This window comes from Hemicordylus capensis, chromosome 3, assembly GCF_027244095.1.
Source record: "Hemicordylus capensis ecotype Gifberg chromosome 3, rHemCap1.1.pri, whole genome shotgun sequence".
Lineage (NCBI taxonomy): Eukaryota > Metazoa > Chordata > Lepidosauria > Squamata > Cordylidae > Hemicordylus > Hemicordylus capensis.
The window spans coordinates 288,327,986-288,348,402 of record NC_069659.1 but is presented as its reverse complement, the minus strand read 5'-3'; the positions used below and the strand labels follow the sequence as shown (position 1 = coordinate 288,348,402).

Genomic DNA, 20,417 nt, shown 5'->3' with positions numbered 1-20,417 from the left:
CAGCAACTATGATTGCCAACACAGATACTGGGGAAATCCCAGTAACTGCTCTAGATGCATCTAGTCTCTCATGAATGTTTAAGCAAATTTTAAATTCCATGTTGTTTTATTGCCTATCATTATAGGTGATAAAAAAAAAAAGTCCGTGTCCCAACTTCAGTTAAATGTTTTTAAAAATGGACCACACTATGACAGGTTCCCAGTATTGGGTGCCCAGATGTGGTTAGACTACAACTCCCACCAGCCCCAGCCATGGTGGCTGGGGAGGATGGAAAATGTAGTACACATCTGGGCATCCAAGGCTGGGAGCCTCTGTAAAATGGCATCCTCTCTGCCCTAACAACATCAAATCAGAGGGATCCACCTAATCCAATACTCCATCTCCAAAAGGGCCAACCAGTTGCCCTTGGAAGACCCACTTGCAGAACTTCATAAAAGTGTTCCTCTATGGTTTGTCCCCAGCATTGGGAAATGCAAAATAGCTGCTAATAAATGCACTTTTCATTAATTTATCTAATTGTCTGTTAAAACTGTAAGAGAATGGCCATCATATCTTATGGTAAAAAGCTTCCATTTTAATTATATTTTGTATCAAGATGCATTTTCTTTTGTTTGTCCTGAACCAACTGCTGGTCTCTCTCATTTAATGTCTTAGAGAGAGAGAGAAAATTTTCACTCTGTGTGTGCTATTTGTCAGTTTATAAAGCTCTATTGTGTTCCTCCTCTGTTGTCTTTTTGTCTAATAGAAATCAAAATAATAATAATTATTATTATTATTATTTATTATTATTATTATTATTATTTTAAAAACTGAAAGGCTCCCGCTTACTGTGCTTTTCTTTCAAAAGATGAGTCCTGGTCATTTTAATTGGCCTTTTCTGCACTTCTCTAACTCAATGACTTGTTGCTTCAGATAGGGCATGTGGAACTGTATTCTAAATACAGGCACATCATGGATTTATATAACGGCATGACAGTATTATTTTCAGTCTTAGCACTGAATTTGTCTTTTGCTCTGTTACAGCACAATGAGGCAACATTTTCAGAGGCTTTTTACCATGACTCCCAAGATCAAGTTCCTTGGTGGTGAATAGTCAGTTTAGAACCTAATAAATGTAGTTAGGACTGTTTGTTCTAATCAATGGATCCAATACTTTTGGGAGCTACTAAAGGGATGACAACCCTTTTATCATGACCTGAGGCAAAAAAAGCTAGGGTCTTTCCTGATTACTTTTCAATGTTGTATCCAGGATTAAAAGTGGCACAGTTGCTTCCCTGACTGATGACTTATGCCTGCTTCTGTATGGGATCCATGATGCCAGAACATTTAGGGTCTCTCCCAGGACATCTCCAGATCTGTCCTCCTGTGGATAGGATATGCAGCTGACTGACCCCAATCATTCAGCCCTTCAGTTCACATCTGTATTACTCAGATACCAGTACTGAGGATGCTTAGACTTGATGTCTTCAAATGAACAGAACACCGCCAAACACATGCTGAACAATTTTGCACTCATTTTGAGAGGCCACAGAGATTATCCTGGATGCCACAGGGTAGATCATGGGCTCTTCCAGACAATGGTTTATTCTAACTTTAGCAAAAATACTAGCAAGAGATGTCCATCTGATGCTGAAGTATGTCACATAAATTCTTCTTAGCACCATCTGCTGACAATCTATGAAAAAGCCTTTCCTCTTTCAAGTTGGAAAAAATACTAGTATTGAAAAGAAATGGCTTTTATGAGGATTGTTAGCAGATGGTGCTAACAATTTATACTACTTGAACGTCAAGTGGACAACTTACATCTCCCGTCAGAATTTGTGCTCAAGATCACCACCTGGAAGAGCCCATAAGTCAGGGGGAAAGAATACAAGACTGCATCCTCTTCCATGAGCTTGTTGAGTAGATAGGCATATGGTAATATACACTTGAAAATCCCAGGAAGGTAATTTCACTACATGTGAGATCATCCATGCTATTTATCATAGGACACACCTAACAGAATCAATGCAGGGAGAAACAAGCTTTATACATAGTTTTGTCCCAAATCCTGAATTCACAAACATCTGGATAGATATGATCAGATTACAGTCTGGCCACTTTTAAATGAACTTCCATACATATTCAGATCATAACTACAAGCATCCTAGAGTTTATACTTGTCCCTTAATACTTTTGGCTCAGGTCTCTTGTCAACAAACCCAGCCCCATTCCCACCTATCCCCCGGTCCCATTCCAAGGTATTCTCTTACTAGGAAAGGAGCACAGGTGAAGACAAAGATGGAGACTGACTGCAGGTAAGAAAAATGCAACAGCCCCTTCAGCTCCCGGGCCCGGATCTTTCCAACTCGCTTCTGAAACGATGGCTCCCAGGCAAACAGCTTCAAGATCTGCAGGACGTTCATAGTTAGATGTGACTCAAATATGGGTCTTTCTCCCATCGGCTCAAAGCTGGAAAAGGGGTTCCACCCCACTCTGTCTTATTTCCACCTTGGACAGCATCTAGCCCCTTGTCCAGCGCACATATTGAAAGCTGACAATGGCAAGGCAAATGCTGGTATTCATATTGCTGCTTCTTTCGGGGGCATCTGGCACAGATTGGCTTTCAGTTTCTATATCTGTTATGGGGGCTGGGCCATAGCTCAGTGATAGAATATCTGCTTTGCATACAGAAGGTCCCTAGTTTAATCCCTAGTATTTCCAGGTAGGGCTGGGAGATACTCCTGCCTCAAATCCTGGAGAGCTGCTGCCAGCCAGAGTAGACAGTACTGAGCTAGATGGACCAATGGTCTGACTCAGTATAAGGCAACTTCCTGTGTTCCTATATTCCTATCTGTTGTCTGTTCAGCCCTTTAAGACCTGGTAATAACACAACAACTACTACTACTTATATAACGCTTTTCAACAAAAATTTCGAAATAAGATGGTTGCCTGCCCCCAAAGGGCTAACAATCTAAAAAGAAACTTAAGATAGACACCAGCAACAGTCACTGGAAGGGTACTGTGCTGGGGGTGGAGAGGGCCAGTTGCTCTCCCCCTGCTTAAAAAAAGAGAATCACCACATTGAAAAGGTGCCTCTTTGCCCAGTTAGCAGGGCAATCCTATTGATGATAGGATCGGGCAGCTCAGTGATGGAATAATGTGATCTCTGTCACTCACCTTGATGCCACTGAGAATTTCATTCATTATTTTCATGCGCTCATCCTTATTCTTCATGTTCTTCATCTGCACAAAGATGAAATAACCAAACAGGAAGTCAGCAACTGTCCCAGTCCAAATCACACATAAACCATTAACTGACAGGACATAACCACTGACAAGCCAGCTTTGCTTGAGAGTTAGAGACACTGCATTCCTAACTCCTGGGTAGATCCCAGGCAGTGGTGCCTGCTGCTCTGTCCCTTGAGACTTGCCCTATCAGATTCTGAAAGGTTTCCTCCTGCCACCATGTGACTACATGAAACCATTGCGAGAGGTTGCCAAGGAATATGGGGTGAAGTGTCTGCTGATGATGCTCAGCTTCACTTCTCCTGTTCAGTGAAGCTAGGTGAGACAATGGAAGCTCTGAGCAGGTGCCAGGAGGCTGTGATGGATTGGATGAGGGTGAAGACATTGAAACTCAATAATCCAGCCAAGATGGGTACAGGTGGCCCTCATTATCTATGTGGGCTCCGTTCTGGCCTAGAATTGCAGATAACGAGACCTTGAGTCAATGGGAATTGGGGGGTTAGGTTCCTTGAAGTTAAAAGACTAAAAAAGCGGGCAGAAATAAGAGCAATAAAGTATTGTACCATGGTCTCCAGCTGTCCAGCAATGATCCCCCCAAACCCCCAATTCCTCTGATTTTCTGCAAAAAACCACAGGGTGTGTGTGTGTGTATTTTTTTTTTTTTTAAGGGCCACAAAATGGCTCCTTGTTGCAAGAAGGTGGCCAGAAATGACACCGGAAGTCATTTCCAGTCACTGCAGACTGGCAAATTTTGCCTCTTTGTTAAAGCTCTGTGTTAAACCTCTTTGTTAAACTGTGGATATGTGAAACCGCGGATGCCAGGACCGTGGATAATGAGGGTCACTTATATGTTAGTAGTGGGAGGCCTAATTGATTCAGGAATTGGTGGATTGTTAAAACGGATTATTTTTATTTTTCTAATAAGGACATGAATGGGCTGTGTGGTGGAGTGTAAGTACAAAATTAAATTCACATTTTCTTCCCCAGTACAAATCTATGCCCCAGTAGCTGCTGGAGGTTCCTGGGACTGGGACGAGGGGGGTGCTAGGCAGGGCAGGTGATGGGTGGAGCCACAGGTAGTGAGAGGTGGAACCAGTTGTGGGCAGCTGCAGAGGTGGAGCCAAGACTGGGCAGGAGCCTTAGCAATAACTGGCAAAGTGTAGATATGTAGCTAACGAGCGGAATCAAAATACAAACACACACACAAGCACACAAATCTCAATTGCTCATCAGCAGAGATACAGATAAATATGGGAAACATCAGTTAACAGGACTACAGTAGTGTGTAGATTTTTATCTAACACAGCAGGATCACAAACACACACACACAGGAAAAGAACTGTACAAGCCAAGTAAAGCACAGACCAGCTACAAAAGGCTGCTTTTGTGGAGGGTACATGCATTTTGAAGTCACCAGGGCAGCTCTGTTTGGCTGATTATTTAAAAAATGAATATAACTAATAATAATAAACAACAAGAAAGAATTCTGAGCCAGAGTGGCACAGTGGTTAGTATGCTGGACTAGACTGGGGAAATCCAAATCCCCACTCAGCCAAGACACACACTGGGTGAGTCTGGGACAGTCACTTATCTCTCAGCATAACCTTCCTCATAGGGCTGTGGGAGGATAAACATAACCAAGTGCACCACTCTGGGCTTCTTGGAGGAAGCAGGCTATACATATAAAAGTAAATAAATCTATGCAAGTCACAGGTAAAGCAGAGACCAGCTACAAAAGTGGAGAACAAATGCATTCTGAAATTATAAGGTAGTTCTGCCTGCCTATTTCAAAATACATACATAAATAATGATAGAAAAACCACAGGTTTTTCAATGATGCTTGCTGCAGCTATGAACCATCTGCTGTACTTTAGAGGACACCCTGGAAAGCAAAGATGCATGGGGATACCCTATCCCTACTCCATGCCTGCCAAATAGCTGGGTGCCACTCTCTGCCTGCCTTGGGTCAGGTGCCCACCACATAGCCTGGGTGTCCATCCTAACAAACAACATTTAAAAAAAATAGAAATACCTTCCTTAATCCTTGCCCAATGAAGCATAACCCACAGTGGACATATTATGTTACAGATACTGGCCACAATCCAGAGAAAAACCTAGTTAGTTCTCTGCATAGCAAATGGATTTTTAAAATTATTTTCCTTCTAACAGAATCCATTCCTTCTCTACACCACACCCACATGGAAAGTCACTTCTGCAATTATTTGAAAAGCAGTTTGGACTCAGAAATCCATCCATATGCCCTAAAAGAATGTTCTGGCTTCTTATGCAGAAGTTTCTTATTAGTCCAGTCTTACAATTTGCTGTTCCTTCCAATGTTTTATGGCATGTCATCTTGGGAATAGGCCATAATGCTTTGCATACAGATCAGATCAGAGAGCAAGGGAGGGAAAGCAGAGATTGCATTCCTCCCCTCCAAACAAACACAAAGAAACCAGCAAAAGATCAGACTTGCCAACACCCAGCCTGCTCTCTAACCAAAATGCTGATTGGAGTATTCTAAGTAGCTAAAAGAAAAAAATACTTTCCCACCCTCTGGGCATCCTCTAGCCTGAGGAATCAATTAGATTAGTCCCTTTCTGATTGGTTTAGGGTGGTCCTAAAGCCACCTGCTTTGCAAAAACAAAAATGAGCAGGCTTATTGGCTCCTGCCTTATTAATATTAATATTTTAAAAGATCTGGGGCTCTCCATTTGTTCTTTGCTATTGTCACTCACCTCACAACTCTTAAATCACAACTCTTGCAGCAGGCAAGAGCAGCAGGGAGCAACTGGAGGAGGCAGTAGGCACACAAAATGGAGGTAGAGACAATATGGTGGTGTCATGGCCCAGACCTCTGAGTCAGAAGAGTCAGAGGAAGACCGGGAGGATTTGGTTGGGAGAGCAGGCTCAGAAGCACAGCGGGAGGATTTGGCTGTGAGAACAGACTCTGAAGCTGAGGTGGAACAGCAGCAGACAGGGGAATCTGAACAGCTGGCAGAGATGAGGGCTGAGGAAGCTGGAATTTCACCTGTGTTAAGAAGACTTCTCAAGAGAAAGGCTCAGTGGGAGACATGCAGGCGTAAGATCTCATGGGAGAGGGAATAGAAATGCTGAGTCAGGACAGCCTGATTGGTTGCTGGTTATCTCGAGCCCTATATCAAGGAAATGCTGTTCCTGAGTACTGTCAGCAGCGTTGCCTACCACAGACAGTGTTCCTCGTGCTTATAATTGTTCAACCTTTCTTGTTTCAGCCTGTCCTTGTTCTGTTCCTTCCTTGCTCCTTTATTTCAGTTATTGCTCAGATATCGTAGAGGAGGGTACCTAGTTTAGTTCAAGGGGACTTTATTTTGTTTCTACTACTTTATGTTTGAGCGTCATCCTTCGCTTTCGTCCGTGCAGCTAAGCTGCTACTTTCTTATCTACAGAATTTCTATCTTGACTCACAGAAGTGGATCTGGAGTGACCATAAATCCTGTTGGGTCAGCTGTGCCAACATATTTACAACAGGCTGACTGAGAAATTTAATGTGGGCACCACCCACGTTGGCCATAGATAAGATCTGCTCCTATGACCACCACCCAAGTTCCAGCAGAGGAGTGGCACAGCACACGTATAAGGTTCAGGTTCTATCTTGGGCACCTCTGGTTTAAAAAATATTTATCAGAGCTGGGAAAGACCCTGGATAGTCTCTGCTACTAGTCAGAGTAGATAATACTGAGTGAGACAGATTGATTAATTTAGGACAGGGAAAAGGAAATACTCCTTCACAAAGCACATAATTATTTTATGGTATAGGACAGTGTTTCTCAACGTTTTTGGAATCATGGACTGGTACAATATCCATGTGCCATTTCCTGGACCAGCAGTTAGTAAAGGAGTCACCCCCTCACCTCCAACCCCACCCCCAGGCACCCCCCCCCAAAAAAAAAATTTCGGGCAGCTCTGCGGAGTCCATTTCCAGGCAGCCCTCACTGCTGGATAATGTTCATTTTGAGGAAGTGAAGTGAATGTCATTCAGCAGTGAGAGCTGCCTGGAAATGAGCTCGAGAGAGCTCCTGGCAGCCCCCGCCGGCCCAAAATTGTTTTTTTGTGGGGGTGATTTGTATTAGTGATGCTTCACGGACCGGTACCCAATGCCTCACGGACCGGTGGTTAAGAAACACTGGTATAGGTGGTAGTGATGGTCACTAGCCTAAATAGCTTTAAAGGGGGGGTTAGAGAAATTCGTGCAGGACAAATCTACCAATGGTTTGGTTAGTGGCTTACATACTGTGCACCCAGCTGCCCATCTAAGGGAGAGGCGCGCTCGCTGCTTCTGCAGCACACTATGCCCTGTCCCATGCTGCTTTCAAAGGCGGGGAGGCTCCATTCCTACTAAGGTGTACATCATTACACTCCTGATGATATTCCCAGCATTCTCTATGGGAGTACCGTACTATCATAAGTGCAGTGACTCACTCTTTAGCAGGCATGGAGCCTCCCTGCCTTCAGAAGCACCACGGGCAGGGTGTTGAATGCTGTGGAAGCACCAAGTGCACCTCTCCCTTGGATGGGCAGCTTGCTGAACAGAATATAAGCTGATGATTATATGCTACCTCCAGATTCAGAGGCAGCCCCCAGTGTGAGAGAGTTATTTGTCTACATCTCCTGCTGGTGGGTTTCCCAGAGGCATCTGATTGGCCACTGTGGGAAACCAGATGAAGGGCTGCAGGGCTTTTCTTAGGCTCATATGACTCTGTATAAGGCACTTCATACGTTCACTGCTCTGAAGACCCCTTCTCTTTGTGCCACAGAAATTCATTGACCCGTGACTAGGAAAGACAGGCCCACATGGATTGTAAGTGAGAACCTGGTGCTCTAAGCAAAATACTTGTGCAGCTCAGTAACTGGGCCGCAAGGAGGAGCTTTTGCTACTAGGCGGAAGTACAAGCAGCCTGAAGGGTAAGGTATGGGGTTTACAGCACCCAAGGAATCAAAAAGGTTTCAGACTGAGAGCTCAGGCAAGGATCTGGACTGGGAAGGAGTGGGTTCCCCTCATGGAACCAGTCTGCACTCACCTGGATGGCCCTGGCCTTGGTGACCAGCACAGCATTGATGGGAATGAGAAACACCATGACCCCAACCCCAGCAAGCACAGCGGGGCCCAACTCCTGCCACAGAAACACAATGGACAGCACAATTTGGAGTGGCGCTGACCACAGCTGGTGCACAAAGCTGGTGAAGTCCATGAAGCGCTGGGCATCCGCTGACATCAGATTCACCGTCTCGCCCACTGTAGATTCCTTCCGTGTGGCATTGGAGACTGTGAGGGCCTGAGAGCAGACAGAGCAGTTACTACAATAAGAATGAGTGGCAGAGAATGCAGTTACCATCAGGGACCAGGGGACATAGCACTGTTGCTATGGAGACAGTGAGGGTCTCAAACAGATGCTGCTGCTATGTGTGACATACGGCCACGTCTAGACTCAGTCTCCGCCCAAAGCACAGGAAGGGCAGCATGAGGTTCCACAAGCAGGAGGTATATATTTCCATCCAAGCTCTCCAGTTCTGCCCTTGCTATAAGCAGAGCCAAGCCAGGGGTGAAGCAAGGTTGCCGTGAGTGAAGAGTGAAGGTGGGCCCCTGCCCGCCTCACTTCCTTCATCAAAGAGATGCACAAGGGGGAGGTCCAAGAGCAAGCTGTCACCCAGCCAAGGGGTCCCCTCTCAGTTTGCAAACCTCCCCCACCCCACCCCACCCCACCCCACCCTTCAATTGTAGCGATGACCCTAAGCCAAGCTCAGCTGCCTGCAAGGAAAGCTTGGCTGGTCACACTGATATCCAGGGGAAAGCAGCCAGCTGGTATTCTGGCTGGTAGCAGAGAAGAGGGGAAGCAGCCCCACCAGCTAAAGGCCCCAGCTAACCTTTTTGTAGATAGCAGCAGTAAGAGCGGTGCGCACTCTCATGCCCAGCTCAAAGCAGAGCTGGAAATACTGCTGCAGGCAGATCGATTGCACTAAGGCTGTCACGAACAGCAGCAGCACATAGAGGTAGCCCTGCCAAAGGTAAGCCTCTGGATCGGACACAAAGGTGATCATCAGCCTGTGAGAGAACATAATCATGAGCATCATCCTAAATGGCACTGAAGACGTGTGTGTGTGTGTGTGTGTGTGTGTGTGTGTGTGTGTGTGTGTGTGTATAAACGCGCACACACACACTCTCCATACAAGTACTACTTGGATCCCAGAAGGATGCAGTTAATAAAGAGCAAGTATAAATTTATTGTTAACATGATAGATATTATGGATACAGGCAAAAACATGGTAGCGTTTGCCTTGTTCAGCTGCTCTGTTCTGATTTGTGGGGGCGGCGGAAACACCTACTGTACCTTTACAATATCAGAACAGCTGGAGAAGGTGGAAGCCGAAACATCCCGCCTATAACCATGTTATACTGATCAACAATAACTGCATGCATGCAAATCACACACCCCTCTACCTAGAACACCAATCTCATTACTGGGAAGAATTAAATATAACGACTTAACTTTAAAAAAACAACAACACTGAAAATGCACCTGGAATTTTTAAGCCAGTGAGACTGTATTCCTGTGAAAATATGTATCCACAGACTCTGCCTTAAAGCCTCAGACTTTTTTTCAGGGTGCCACTCAGTTTGTGGATAAAAATGGTTGCTACTGCAGAATTGGACTTCCAGGCAATGCCTGACAAGATTTCTCATGAAAGATTCTTTTAAACTCTCACATCAATGTGGCGCCCACCTCTCCACCCCAATCCTAGCTTGCCCAAGATACCAAGAAAGGCATAAAACATGGAGCTGGACTCACTTCAGCACCTGAGGGCTCACAAACACTAGCAGATCATGCACAAACTTGAATGCCACTGATTTCACCAGGTTATCAGCAAATGTCTTCATCACAGCAGTGATCAGCCAGCGCTTAGCATAGTCACCTTTGGAGTTTTCTGTGACTACCTCTTTCTTCTCTTTTCTCTCTTTCTCTTCCTGATCAGAGAGAGTTTGGAGTAGTGAGCACCCTGCCCCATTCTGCCTTCAGGTCAGAATCTGCCCCTAAGAGGCAGGCAAATCTCTCTGCCCACCAGGCTTGTAATCAAAAAGAGCCCAATTCTCAGGCTGGATAGTCCACTAAGCGCTGTTTGCCTTGCCATTGGGCCCCATATTTCATTTAAATCTGGGATGATCCCCTGCGGTGATCCTATGTGTGGAATTTTCTCCCCTTCCTTCCCCACACCAATCATGGCCTTTGGGAGTGAAATGTTGGGCTCCCACAAGGCTGTAAGTACAGTAGTTACCAAAACCAACGCATCCTGGCTCTGCGCCTTGCTTAACCCGTTCTCGTGGCCAGTGGTTGCAAAACGACGTTTCTTCTTCCGCTGCCGGATCTCCAGTTCCCGCTGGGCCTTTCTAACCCCAGACTTCATATTCTTCTCAAACTTGCCAGAAATCTGTTGTGTCCTATCTTTATCCTTCAAATCCCAGAGGTCCTCCGTCTCTAGTGGCTTCCGAAAGCCCTTTACCACCATCCTGAAAAGTACAACAAATCCTCTCAGTCACCCAAACTCTCAGGACCCGCCAGCGCTGAAATCACACAAGACCTCCTCATTAGAAGAGGACCCAGATCGGGCCCCAGCATAAACCAGGAGTGCAGCAAGACAGGGAACCTCTAAAACCATACCCCAGGCTGATACTCCACCCAGGGAGCCTGTAAAATCATGAAACCAATCGTGCCCCAACTGGGCTCACCCCACCGGCCCAGACTCTGGGCTTCCCATAATCACGGGAGGACCTCAAAAACAGAGCCAGCGGCAAGTCCAAAATTAATCTCAGACCCAAAAGCACAGCACAGCACTCACCAGGCAGTACAAGCCATCCCATTCAAGACAGGGGAAGGAATCCTGAATTTAAATAGAGGATCGGGGCCTCTCTAGTAAACCATGAAGGGTAAAGCAGTTAGGTTGTCTTCATGAAACTCAGTTGCTGACCAGAAGCTGCTGATGTGCCAGCTCCGTGGACAGCTCCCAGCTTTAGCTGCTTTCTCAACAGCTCCCCTGATGTGCAGCACTTGGCTGCCTGATTTGTATTAACCTGGCTGACCCTGTGGACCAGCAACCCTGACAGGTGCAGAAGACTGGGAAGAGGACACAAGCCCTGACACCTCTCCAGCTCCTTACCCTTCTAACTGTCTGCTTTGATTAGGCTTGCCTTCAGCAATAACATGAGAACAGAAACAAGAATCCAAAATCAAACACACAGTTGTTTCCCACTGCTTCAGCCTCAACCCACAGACCCCCATTTGCCCAGACTTTGACATAAGAGCATAAGAAGAGCCTTGTGGGATCAGCCCCTAGGCCTATCTAGTCCCACACCTTGTTTCCCACAGTGGCCCACCAGAAGCTTCTGGGAAGCTCACAAGCAGGAAATGAAGGCAACCCCCTTCTTCTGCCATTGCTGCCCTGCAACTGGTATTTGGAGGCATCCTGCCTCTGAACTTGAAAGGTAGCCCATAGCCATCAAGACTAGTAGCCATTGACAGACTGGTCCCCCATGAATTTGTCTTAGCCCTACTTAGAGCCATCCAAGCTGGTGGCCATCATCACATTCCATGGCAGAGAATTTCATAGATTAATTATGCAATGTGTGAAAAAGCACTTCCTTTTGTCGAACCTAAATATTTTGGAAATCAGTTTCAAGGGATGACCCTGGGTGCTCTACTCCATGCATAATTGTATAAACCTCTACCCTGCCTCCCCTTATCCCTTTCATCCAGCTCTTCATACCTGCTGTACCAGTGGAAGGTGAAGAAGCTCAGGATGGAGGCTGTGATCTCTGGATTCTGGGAAACAAAGAAAGCAGAACTCCAAGGTAAAAAATTCAAGGAACAGCAGTGAAGAGAAGTGACTTATTTAGCCCTCAATGGTCAACACAAAATCATGACCATACGGAAGGCTTTATTTTGAGATCACTCCTACCTCACAGTGAATCATTTGGACCAGTAATGACACCTTGTGTTGTATGGGAGGACCCAGCTCCCCATCCCAATAAGCCCATTCTGAGACCCTCCCCAGAGTGGGGAGACATGGGGATACTGTGTAGAATTCCCATGATTATTCCCATTTTAAAAGACATTCCACAAGTCTGGAATCTGGGATCAAGAACTCTCACTTTCTTTGCAGCTTCCTTCATTTCGGGGGCAATATCAGAACAAACAGAGCTGAGCAACAAGAGGAACTGAAGCACATAGGAGATGAAGAAGAGGCTGAAACGTGGCACATCAAGGTCGGAGCCCTGCAGGAGAGAAAAACAATGGACTGTGGTTTCCTTTTGGCACAGATACAACTTCTCCCTTCTCCCTGCTCCAGGAGTGTCCTAAGCCAGAGGCTGGTGAGAAGAGTGGATGGGCTTGCCCAGCTGAGGTTTTTTAAAGTCTAAAAGGGGGGACGATGCATGAGTTAGAATTGGCATGCTGACAAGGAGACTTTTATCATTTATGCTAGCTCTGCAGAAGAGCTGTAATCAGGGTGTCAGTCCAAGCCCGACGCCATCAGTGAGTTTTCCCAGAGAACTGGAACTGAATGCAAACCTAACACCTCTTCGTCGGCCTAAACCAGAACCAAAGAACTAAACACAGAACATGGCATTCAGTTCTAAATAAGTGTTTCAACAATCATGCATTCTGCTTTCAATTTTATGAGTAATGTTTTATTTTTCAGGCTTTTCAATTCTGTTTTATGCATTTTATTTGGAAAAACCTTTAAAAATTCAAAAATAAACAGTTTAGGTTTTTTTCTTCTTCAAGGTAAGTAGCTATTACTGTATTCATTTTATAAGTTCTTGGAAGCAAAACCATTTCAGATTATCCAGTTCAAAACCAATTCAAAGTGTCTAAACCCAAACTGAATCAAAGAGTTAAAAAATAGTGATGAAACGGAATCAGAACTGAACCCAAATTTGTAATGATTCCATTCCCCAGTTGTAAGATTTTGGAAAATGATGATTTAACACTGAGACACAGGTTTCAAAAGCAATTTGCATCAGAGCCTAGATTCTGTCTACTGAAGCATGCATTTGCATAAGGTTGATTCTGTAGGATTCCTGAAAAGAGCCACAACCCAGTCTTATGTCCACTTACTGCTACAAAAATTACCTATGCAAGGCACTGGATGCCACAACAAAAGCTGAGTAGGAACAAAACGAGCAAAAGCTGAGTAGCTGAGAAACTTAGCTCAAATAGTCAAGCAAACAAATTATTTAAGACGAAACTATGACTTCTAATTTATGTAAGGAGTGGGTTTGCTGAGATAAATGTAGCTGCTTGTGTCCTTATGTGCAGGGGAAGTATGGCCTAGAAACTCATCTACAGGAGTTTGCTGGGGTCACCTCATCCTAAATGAAACCCATTCTAGGCAGCCCAGTCTTTCATTGACCTTCTGCACCCCTCACCTGTATGATTTTTCGGACCAGAGTCTGGAACTGAAACATGCCACAGAGCAGAGAAAGGATGAGGAAGAGGAAGAGTGTCCCAGAGTCCCTGCGTGTTCTGAGGCGACAGTTGTCATGGATCATCAAAACGAGTAGCTGCAGAGAGAGCATAGGAGTAGGCTGATGTAAGGCTAGGAAGCTGAAGGAGATATATACATTCTTTGGGTGGTGTCCAAAGAAAGTTAGTCATGACTAAATCCCACTGAAACTAATGAGACTTAAGTTAGTCACAACTAACTTGTCTCATTGAGTTCAATGTTGCTTAGGCATGACTACATAGGAAGATAGGAAACTGCCATATACTGAGTCAGACCATTGGTCTATCTAGCTCAGTATTGTCTTCACAGACTGGCAGTGGCTTCTCCAAGGTTGCAGGCAGGAATCTCTCTCAGCCCTATCTTGGAGAAGCCAGGGAGGGAACTAGAAACCTTCTGCTCTTCCCAGAGCGGCTTCATCCCCTGAGGGGAAAATCTTGCAGTGCTCACACATCAAGTCTCCCATTCATATGCAACCAGGGCAGACCCTGCTTAGCTATGGGGACAAGTCATGCTTGCTACCACAAGACCAGCTCTTCTCTGCACGACTATGGAAAATGATAAACAGAGCAGCATCAGAGCTTAACATTCTTAGCTCATTCAGATAATTCAGCCCCATGACTTGAAACTGTCTGACATATCTGAGATTGCAGAGAGCCATAAAAAACAGCTCTAAAAGGCAGACTGATCATAACATCTCATTGGACGGGTTCAACATAATGTGAAACCTACTTGCAAAGTCAGTAACCAACTTGTCTGTGACTATCTGAACCCACATCAAGGCAGGAGGTGGAGGAGGGCTGGTTTTGTGGTAGCAAGCATGCATTTTCCCCTTTGCTAAACAGGATCCACCCTGGTTTGCATTTGAATAGGAAACTATATGTGAGCTCTGCAAGACAATCCCTTTAGGAGATGAGGCCGCTCTGGGAAGAGCACCTGCATGTTTGCATGCAGAAGGTTCCAAGCTCCCTCCCTGGCATCTCCAAGAAAGGGCTGAGAGAGAGACTCCTGTCTGTAATCTTGGAGAAGCTGCTGCCAGGCTTTGTAGACAATACTAAGCTAGATGGACCAGTACTCTGACTCTGTATAATGTGGCTTCCCGTGTCCCTATGTTCCAGGAACCTGAGCTTCATTCAATGCCTCAAACTGAGATGTGTAAGTTTTGAAGATTTGAAGTTGGCTTGCCACATGAAGTGCTGCTCCCATTAAGGTGCATGTTATGTTTGAACACACACTCTTCATGAACCTCTGGGTCCATTCCAGGTGAATGCACCCTCTTTGCCATCAGGACCAAAGGCTTTAAGGCAGTGAAAGGCAGGCTGGGATAGCATCCAGGGCCTCGCTGAAAGGCCTAGCCAGAGAGAATACCTCTAGCTCAATTCAACTGCTTCCAAAAAAACAAGATATGAGAATCCCCTCCACATCTGGAGCTGGTGGAACCTCAAGTGTGAACCCCTGCATAGCGTCAGTGTTGATGTACAGAATGGGCTTTGCCAACAGCATTCTTTTTATAACCAAAACTTATGTAGTGCTCAAAAACCCACATCTACCTCCTGTCAACCAGTCATTCACCATTCTCAGGGCAACACTAGATGTGATCGGTGATTATAATTTCTCATGGTTGATGTGGAGGAATGAGGCCTAGACCTCTTGGTTTTTGTAAAATAAACCCCTGAATTGTAAATGAGTTGAATTGATCTTCCCAAACCTCTTCTTGGTGTAAATAAGCCCTTGCAAAATTGTATTAAAATGCTGTAGCATGTTATAAGGTTTATAAGCCTTTGTCTCAGAGCAAGCCAAAGTGAGGGGGAGAAAAATGCTGAATCATCCCCTCTAGCTTTCCGAGCAAAGGATTCTCCTAAAACCTTCCTGTACTTCTGGTGGTTCTAAGGCTGACGCCGCCACCCCACCACCCCCACTTTTCGACAGAGTTTAAATCCCCCTCTGGGCTTGGGTGGAAATCCCAGGGAAACTCTCCTGCTTTTGCTACTGGAAAAGAAAACAAAAACCTTCCATGTGCAAGCTTACACATGGTGAGAAAACTAACAGCTGCCAAGCTCCTGAGGCATGTGTGTGCACCAGAGTGAGACTCCATTCCAGTCCCCTTTCTTCTGAGTCAAAAATCCACTCAGAGAGGCTTTTAAAACGCAAAGAACAAAAAGGGAGGGGAAGCTTTATTCAAAATACTGCAGACAGCTTCCATCTGAGGCTGTCTCTAAAAGCACTCTCTAAAAGCATGGGGCATCCTGGGACTTCCAGGGGCCAGGTGGCCCCCAATCCCCGCCACCCCTACCAGCTCCATGATGTTGCTGGTAGTCATGTAGGCAGCCGATCTGTCTGCCCAAGGTCGACTCCCTGTTTGTCTGTGGGGGGAGCGGGCTAAGCCCACTATCCCGACAGAGCCCAGTAAGGCTCTACACACCAATTGTGTGTGGAGCCTCAGAGTCTTTTGCAACACCCTAGCTGGATTAGCTTAGTTATATTACAGGTAAACAACATAGAACAGTTTCAGGGATATGCAAAACACACAAAAGAAATATAAGTTTCTAACATAAAATCTGACTAAGAAACTGTTCCCTATGCTGAATTCCCTTTTCCTTGAAAACTCACCCAACACCTGATGAGAATCAAGCTTCCTGCAATTCTGTCTCTCGAGGATCTGCCGTTCTTTTTGCAGCCATATTCCATGGCCACACACCCTGTTCTCACTCCCGGCCTGTTCCCTTCTAACAAAAAAACCCCCTCTTCTCTTCCTCCCAACCACTCTCTAGGTCCCACCCACCTAGTGTGCTGAATAGGAGTAACCCTCTTAAAAATTAGCCCTTTTGCCTCCCAGCCAGAGAACAAGGTCTGACCATCAGGTTCTAAGGAATAGCTTGTACCCAGCTGATGAAGTAGAGTGCAGGATTGGTATACTGGACAGCAGGGTTTCGACTGGCAGGAGTTGGATGCGGGAGGTGGCCCAAGTCTTCGGCAATGGTGAAAAGCAGTTCCGTTAGCGCTGTTAGTAAGAGTAGCACAGTCAGCACCTGGAGAAAGGAAGCAAGAGAGAGAATATCAAATTGCTACACACTTGGTTCCAAACGAACAAGGCTATGAGGAGCTTCCAAACAACTACGGAGAAGCAGCAGCAGCAGCAACTGAAGGAAAAGTCCCCAGTTCAAAGGATGCACTGGCTGGTCTGGTGGCTTGTCCAGCAACACGACTATTTTTCCTATCCTCCATCGAAGCCCTTCCACAAAGACTGAACTCTGTGGTTTCTTGCATCCCCGACTTCCCGGCCCTGTTCCTATGAATGGTAGCGCCCTTTGAGCCGAGTCCTCTGCCTCCATCCCATCACAAACTTGAGGCATGCCCTTCTATCCCACCTGCTTTGTGAGGTAAATCCTTGTGACAGAGGTTTTTGTCATCTTGGATGTGAAGAAGGAGAGAAGCTGCCACGGGCCAAATAACCAGAGGAAGCCCAGAGGAATCCAGATGAGAACAGTCTGTTCAAAGCAGAGTGGCAGGTCGGCATTATTACGATCCAGCAAAGAAGAGTTCTGGAGGGATCAAAGAAGGCAACGGAGGCATATGGCATTAGCCTACAATTCCTACATCAGTCCCACACATACCTGTGCCTCCCACTGCTAACTCTCACGTCCCTACTTCAGGTCCTACAGTGGCTCTGCTTTGACAACTACATAACATTCAGTGCTTGCCATAATTCCAATTCCACAACCCTTGTCATAGGCCCTCCACCACAGAATATGCCGTAACATTTTCCAAATACTTTGTCACCTGCCCAAAGCATCTTAACATAATCCCAACCATCCCCCGCCCGAGTGTTCCATTGGCTGTCATCCACCTTTATTCACAGCACACTTCCATTCACTATGACTCAGCCTATTGTAATCAATAATGATATGAGCAGGCATCTGAAGACAATGTCAGGTGGTGCAAATGAACACGCATGTTCATCACAACACACATTTGCCACCATGATTACATTGGCTTGGATTTCATGGTGTATGTGGTGCCTACAGTGAGCTGTCATCTACCAGCTACTGAGACTGCTATGGAAAATCTGTATAGGTCATGGTTTATGTTAACTCATCTCGTTGTTATTGTTTTTAAACCCCAAGCTGGCCTTGACTTTATTCTTTTCCTTATTCCAATGTTTAAAATTACCTCTGTCAAATCAAATTGGATCTGGCTTTAACTGTAGTTCCAACGTGGTATAGAGCCAGCATGGTATACTGGTTAGAGTGTTGGACTCAGGCCAGGGAGACCTGCGTTCAAATCCCTGTTCAGCCATGAAACTCACTCGGTGACTCTGGGCCAGTCCCTTATCTCTCAGCCTAACCTACCTCACAAGGTTGTTGTGAGGACCAACATAAACATGTACACTACTCTGGACTCCTTGGAGAAAGTGTTCAAAAGGGCGTGAAACCAGCAAGAGCAGGATATAAATATAAACAAAGTGGTGTGTTTAAATGGGAATTCTTGAGACACTGGAAACATTTAACTAACCATTACCAGAACATATGGATGCAGAGAAGAGAGCAAGTCCTGTAGAATCCAGCACCTACACCTTGTAATTACTTAATACAAACAGGCTTTGGGAGTTTGTCGATAGCCCGGAATAATTTCTGAAGACTTCAGCATTTTCAGGAAAATGTAATTTATTTATTTTTAAAGGACACCCAGATAAGGGCTTCTCCGGTTGCTCATAATAAAGACTGGTGGCATAAACACCCTCAGGGAAATGCAAAGGCCCTTTACTGCAGGGGGGAAATTAATGCTGGACTTAAGAGAACCACTAGCAGGAGATGGGACAACTCTGACCAGTTGTCATTAGGGGTTCTCTACTGTGGAATCCCATGAGCTGCAGCTTGGCACACATTTTTATCTGCTTGGGACTTCTCCATCAATGACTAAGCAGAATTGAAGTACTCACCAGAAAATTAGCACTCAGGATATAAAAACCAAAGGCAGGTTGGCACGGGATGAGATTTTAAGTCAACTTTGGCCAGGGGCTTGGTATGTGATCTAGATTAAGTAGGGAGACTCTAGACCTGCTAGCTAAATCACATGTTCAGAAGTATCCTTAGTATTGCCTTCCAGGAGCAGCATACCACTTCACTATTCAGGTTGGGGAAAGAATAATCAAATGCTGTCCCCGGTCAAAAACTAGCTCATCAGGGAGACTTAGATTAGAAACATTTCCTCTGACATGCTAGCCTTCCAGGAGCAGGGATTTTTTTTTTTTCTACATAGGGGAGCAATCCAACACATAGTCCTAGGAGCTGTACCGTGTGGTATTTCCAATGTAGTTCACCCCTGTGTCCTCATTTTTGTTCTCCTTGTGAAGTTAAAGAGGCTTCCCAATCCTTCCTCTGTCTGTTTGAATACTAAACAGTTTGGGTAGGGGCCATCTGTGTAACCTTTCACATCATGTCTTGCGATAGGTGTTAACATCTCCTCCCTCTGTCTTTTCAAGCCCACCCCATAATTTCCAGGACTCTAGCTGAAAACAGGAAATATTCATGGAAGCAGAGGCAAAGAACTTCCTAAAGAGGAAGAGCAATGGGGGGGGGGGGCTTGACACTTACTGCAAGAGGTGGAAATTGTGCCCCTCCCAAAGCTTTGCATATCCTTTGAAACAGCAACATCTCCAGAGGGTAGGATTGTTTATCCTAGGCCTCTGTCCCACTACAGACTGCAGATTTGGCTTCTGCTTTATGCACACACAGCAATAACATGCCCCCTCACAGAGTAAACAGCTCTAGCATAGGCTTTTAGCCATCCTCCCACCACAGGCTACTGGGCTCTAGCCTTTAGGGCTTCGTGGTATCACTCCTGCCAAAAGCTGAGCAATAGCTCAAGGAGAAGAAGCTGCCACTCACCCAGAAAACAGAACCACAGAATTGCTCCAAGGCTGCTGCCATGACGAGAGGCACTCTTTCCTCCTGCCCTTGCCCAGCCGTTGTATCAGCCCCAGCAGGCTAAACAGGGCAAAAGTCCCACACGCCCAACTGAGGGGCGGCCCAATTAATCGTTAACTCCTGATGCACATCAGCCCCATGAAATAAATTCATGAACCCTGGATCGATGTGGCCAGAAGAGCCAGCTGCAAGTTTCCTGGGAAAGAGAAAATGATACGGATTCCACTGGAGAGCAGCACGGTGTCCTAAATAAGATTCTTCAAGATGAATCTACCTTTAGTCTGACATACAAAGAAACACCCCCTCCCTGCCAATGACTAAATACTGGTGTGGCTGAATACTTCCTCGGAAAACATCACCCAAAATGATCAACACTCCCTTTCTTGGACCTGAGAATTTTTCCTCATTATTCTCCTTAATGGATTCGAGGATGGTCCCAGCTTGGTTCTGGACCATTGCTCTTTTGTCTCTCATTTTATCATGGCAAATGACTTCTGAAAGTTCCATAACTGCCAGAGCCCCGTACATCCCAGCACATAGGTAGTCCATTAGTGTCCGTAACTAGCTAGCCAAACATCAATAAATGCCTTAGTGTCAAAGATCAGTGCTGCATTGGGGATTTACAGATCTCAACTGAGCATCTCTTTCCAAGGCTGAGTAAATGGAGGGACTCTATGAATTTACTTTCCAGGATAAAAGACTGAAAACTGCTGTGAACCCCACCCCACAAT

The 20,417-nt window shown here is 45.5% G+C and overlaps 1 protein-coding gene across 2 annotated transcripts in view; it reads right to left on the bottom strand.

Annotated features, from left to right (window-relative positions):
* The window catches only part of ABCC2 (ATP binding cassette subfamily C member 2), a 49,577-nt gene extending 29,213 nt beyond the window's left edge, over positions 1 to 20,364 (bottom strand). Inside the window, exons 1-12 of one of the 2 annotated variants that reach the window (XM_053309793.1) lie at positions 19,648 to 20,364; positions 17,128 to 17,301; positions 16,642 to 16,788; positions 13,686 to 13,820; positions 12,408 to 12,530; positions 12,023 to 12,078; positions 10,538 to 10,769; positions 10,054 to 10,229; positions 9,131 to 9,308; positions 8,287 to 8,541; positions 3,161 to 3,226; positions 2,254 to 2,391 (exon numbers count right to left, since the gene is read on the bottom strand). In XM_053309793.1, coding sequence (XP_053165768.1) covers positions 2,254 to 2,391; positions 3,161 to 3,226; positions 8,287 to 8,541; positions 9,131 to 9,308; positions 10,054 to 10,229; positions 10,538 to 10,769; positions 12,023 to 12,078; positions 12,408 to 12,530; positions 13,686 to 13,820; positions 16,642 to 16,788; positions 17,128 to 17,301; positions 19,648 to 19,689 — 1,722 coding nt within the window. In that variant the 5' untranslated portion in view covers positions 19,690 to 20,364. Of the gene's footprint in view, positions 1 to 2,253; positions 2,392 to 3,160; positions 3,227 to 8,286; positions 8,542 to 9,130; positions 9,309 to 10,053; positions 10,230 to 10,537; positions 10,770 to 12,022; positions 12,079 to 12,407; positions 12,531 to 13,685; positions 13,821 to 16,641; positions 16,789 to 17,127; positions 17,302 to 19,647 lie in introns of those variants that run through there. The other variant, XM_053309794.1, reaches the window with a different exon arrangement.
* Positions 20,365 to 20,417: the final 53 nt, after the last annotated feature.